The sequence below is a fragment of the Dipodomys ordii genome, unplaced genomic scaffold (assembly GCF_000151885.1).
Source record: "Dipodomys ordii isolate 6190 unplaced genomic scaffold, Dord_2.0 Scaffold21, whole genome shotgun sequence".
NCBI lineage: Eukaryota > Metazoa > Chordata > Mammalia > Rodentia > Heteromyidae > Dipodomys > Dipodomys ordii.
Genome location: NW_012267237.1, coordinates 297345 through 301444, shown reverse-complemented (window position 1 = coordinate 301444; position 4100 = coordinate 297345). Strand labels below are relative to the sequence as shown.

At 54.8% G+C, this 4100-nt stretch overlaps 1 protein-coding gene across 1 annotated transcript in view; it reads right to left on the bottom strand.

Moving 5' to 3' along the window:
• Nucleotides 1-4100, bottom strand: part of Ahrr (aryl-hydrocarbon receptor repressor) — a 55748-nt gene that overhangs the window by 8529 nt on the left and 43119 nt on the right. Inside the window, exon 7 of the mRNA XM_013013821.1 lies at nucleotides 652-839. Within this exon, the coding sequence (XP_012869275.1) occupies nucleotides 652-839 (188 nt within the window). The remainder of the gene's footprint in view (nucleotides 1-651; nucleotides 840-4100) is intronic.

The following is a 4100-nucleotide window of genomic DNA, read 5'->3' as shown; positions in this document are numbered from 1 at the left end:
GGGGAAAGTCAGAAGTCAGCCTCCTAGCCCAGCCCCGTCCCCCAGCCCACAATCCAAGGGGGAAAGTCAGAAGTCAGCCTCCTAGCCCAGCCCCGTCCCCCAGCCCACAATCCAAGGGGGAAAGTCAGAAGTCAGCCTCCTAGCCCAGTCATCTGCCCCAGCCCCCCACTGGACTCTCTCTCTATGTAGTGGAAAATCTGTCTACAGGCTCCCAGGAAACCCATTCACGCATTACAGATAAGACCCATTCTACCCCAAAATAACACCAAGTGTTTTGTGCTTCTGAAATGCTGAGAAAAGTCTGGCAAGAAAATCAGGTGGGAAGAGGCAGAGACACAACCAGAGACACAGCCATGACCTGACCTGACGGACACCCTGGATCCCTCCAGTGTGCGTGTGCTCTGGGTGAGAGCGTGCACAGCCAGGGTGACCACCAGATCTCCCAGAGAGCTGCTTCCTGGCGGCGTGTCTCTGTACTGGGGCAGCTTCAGACCCACGAAAGCCAGAGGTGTGTGGTGCAGTCTTCAACAGACATTTGAAAGCACCTTTTCCTATCAGTTGTCACACACATGCCAATCTCATGTGTATGACATGCTAGAAGAAAGCAAAAACAGAAACGCACAGTGTGTCAGCACATGGCAGTCTGCTTACCTTGGGTCCGTGTCTGACCTGTGCTTCACCCTCAGGAATGTGCTGCCCCGTCTCATCTCTGCCACGGGAGGTAAAATGACCGGCATCACGGTGCAGAAGAGTGACAGCCGAGCGGGCAGCGCCGCACCTGACGGTGCCTTCTTCTTCTGTCCAAACAGGAACTTCAGCTTCCCTTGGAACTGCATTGTCTGGCGTTTTGGAGACAGAAAGGCAGACTGCTCTGGACATGTGTGCAGGTGCACACCTATGGGTCAGCACACCCCAGGCCTGTGCCCACACCTGACACCTGCCCAGGTCCCTTTGCAGTCTGTGCTACCTTTTGTGGGCAATGTATTTGCATGTGTGTACACTTGGGCCTCTTGTGTGTGTGTGTTTGTGTGTGTGTGTACGCCAACACAGGTGCACATGAACATATGGTGGAGATGATCTCTCAGGAAAGATTTCTTTTAAATGCTTGATTCCCAACTTGTCACTTTCATAATGATAAGACTTAGAGACAACTTAATTTTATTCAACTAGCATCTATACTGGGAGTAAAAAAAAAAAAAAAAAAAACAGCAAATGCTGGGCACCAGTGGCTCACACCTGTAATCCCAGCTAGTCAGGAGTCTGAGATTGGAGAAGAGTGGTTCAAAGCCAGCCTGAGCAGGAAAGTCCGTGAGATTCTGATCTCCAATAGAAACCACCAGAAAACTGGAAGTGGTGCTGTGGCTCAAGTGGTAGAGTGCTCACCTTGAGGCCCAGAGTTCAAGCCCCACGACCAATAACAACAACAAAATCCGAACCAGCAACCATCTTATGAATTTGTAATAAAAGATGTCATTCTAAAGGGAATGCTGATGAGCTCCTGAGTCAGCTCCAAGCACCAGAGCCGCGGGATGAGCTCACCACGTGACCCCAGAGCCTTTCCCGGCCCCTTCCCCTCCCTCCACCCAGAGTTTACTAAACAAACAAACGTTTGTGCCAGGCACACGCTTGGCGTGCGCCTTGGAGCAATGGTGCACCAGGAAATACCTGACGTCCTTCCCCCTGGAGGAAGCAACTCCAGGTCTGTGGTGTTTGCCAATCTCTTTGATGTGACTGTTTCTGCCATGGCTGATCTCACCTTACAGACCTAACTTCAACCAGATACAAAATTGCTACAATGTTAATGCCTGGCCTCAGGCAGCATGTGTCCAGACTGAGGTGGGTCGTGGTAGAAGGACCCAGAGAAGTCTCAGAGCTCTGTGACTCCTGCCAGTCCTGATCACTTGGTATGGAGTAACACCGGCCCGACGCTTGCTCTTTCCTAACAGGAAATCTTAGCTTCAATCTTAGCTTCAATCTTAGCTTCAAACTACGCCCTCTCCTGAGCATTTGTTTCAGTTTCATTCTAAGCTATATTCCAATCTCTTCTCAATCGCACAGTGAGATCCCTCCAATTATTCCAATGTCCATAGAATGTCGAATAAGATGTTACACACATAAGAGCCTAGGCCCTAAATAAAACATGGCCAACACTGTCCACAGAGACAGTAGGTTGGGTGGGGCAGAGCAAAAATCGGCCTCTTGCTGTGAGCTGCAGGACGGACCCTCCAACAAACAGGGAGGCTGGACTCCTTGTCTCCCGGGGACCTGGGGGTCCAATAACTATTGCAGCTAAACTACACTTGTTAGACCTTGATGGCCCTGAAAGATAGAGATGTGGATTCCCTTTAATATGGGTCTAGATCCTTCTTTGTGCTTGAACTCAGGGCTCACAGCTGGCACTGTGTCATTCGAATCACATATCCAGTCCAGACGTGGATTTAATGGGAGCGATTAGCAGAATGAACTGCAGGGAGGAGTCAGCTCCCACTTCTGCTAGATGCCCACGGCACCATACCATGTGCTGTCCAGCTCAGTGGTTGTCGCGTGAGGGGGTGCCGGGGGGACCCGTGTGGAGGGCAGGGCAGGGGCCGGCAGGGTGGGCTTCTGTGTGATGCAGAGCCACAGCAAAGATGCCCAGAGCAGACCTGGCAGTGAGGGGAGGATCGGCTCGTTATCACGCCTGCTTTTCTGAAGACCTGACTTGTATGATATACATTTCATGTTTTTACGTCTCTTAACACAAAAACAAAGCCGGTGAGGAAGCTGAGGAGCATATGATCTCATGGCCACGCCTGGCGAGGGCACCTCTCTCTGAGTTAGCTAACCGGAGGTTCGAGAGGAGGGGCCTGAGTCAGGATTGGGAGGTAAGACCTGGGGAGCGCAGGGTGAAGCAGGGAGTCAGACTTCCCACCCCACCAGTCCCAGACCAGCATAGGAAGCAGCTCACAGAGGCTGCCATCGAGCTGGGTGAGGCCAGGGGGGTGGGGAGACTCCTGAGCTGTGCACAGACAAAGGGGCATGGCTGGCCCTCTGCAGGCATCAGCCCAGTGTTTCCAGGACTCATCCACCGGGGTTTGAGGCTCCTCGCTTTAGAAATGCTCCCGGGGGCTGTGCAGACACCAGGGCTTGACCTCTAGACCCATGGTCCAGATGTGGGAGACAGAGCCTTTAGGATCCACGGGTCACAGGAGGGGCAGGCAATCCACAGGACCGCTGTCCCAGTGAGAGAGGGGATTTCCAGGGCTCCCGGTACAGTGGAGGAGACGAAGCCCCAGGACAGAAGGTCCAGGAGGATAGGAACAGGATCTCAGATCAGGTAGAGGGTGGCAGGGACAACACAGAGTGGTCACTGAAGCTCACGGTCAAAGGTTCGCATCAAGCTGGTAAGGTTGCCTGAGAGCCTGGGCCTCGAGGGGACCAGGGCCAGGCCTCGGGAGCAGCCGGGGCCCCGGGCCTGCAGGCTGAGGCTCTGCTATGTTCCTCCCCTTTCCATGCAGAACTGGGGAGGGAAATGTCCAACAGGAAAAGTGGAAGGCCAGGTGCTGTGTGTGAGCAAGGAGCCCAGGCAGGAGCCCAGGCTGCAGCCACGGTCAGCCCTGGTGGGGGCCTGTGCCCCTCCGGCCTGTCCGCTGTGGACGCTGCGGGACGCGGATAGAAGAGGGCTGTCACGGAAAGCTACCGTTAACCCCAATGAAACACTCGCTGAGTTCTCAAATACTTTTTTTTTTTTTCATTTCTCTGATCTGTGACAGGTTTCCCAAGTTTTCAAGTCCCAGTGTTGCTAGCGTGTGTGCTGGAGCTGTGACCAGAACTCAGCCTTCGCCAGCCTGGGCGTGACAGCCTCCCTGTCACTGGGGCTCAGCCTCTGCCAGCCCCTCTCATGGGGGCTCAGCCTCCGCCAGCCTCTCTCATGGGGGCTCAGCCTCCGCCAGCCTCTCATGGGGGCTCAGCCTCCGCCAGCCTCTCATGGGGGCTCAGCCTCCGCCAGCCCCTCTCATGGGGGCTCAGCCTCCGCCAGCCCCTCTCATGGGGGCTCAGCCTCCGCCAGCCTCTCATGGGGGCTCAGCCTCCGCCAGCCTCTCATGGGGGCTCAGCCTCCG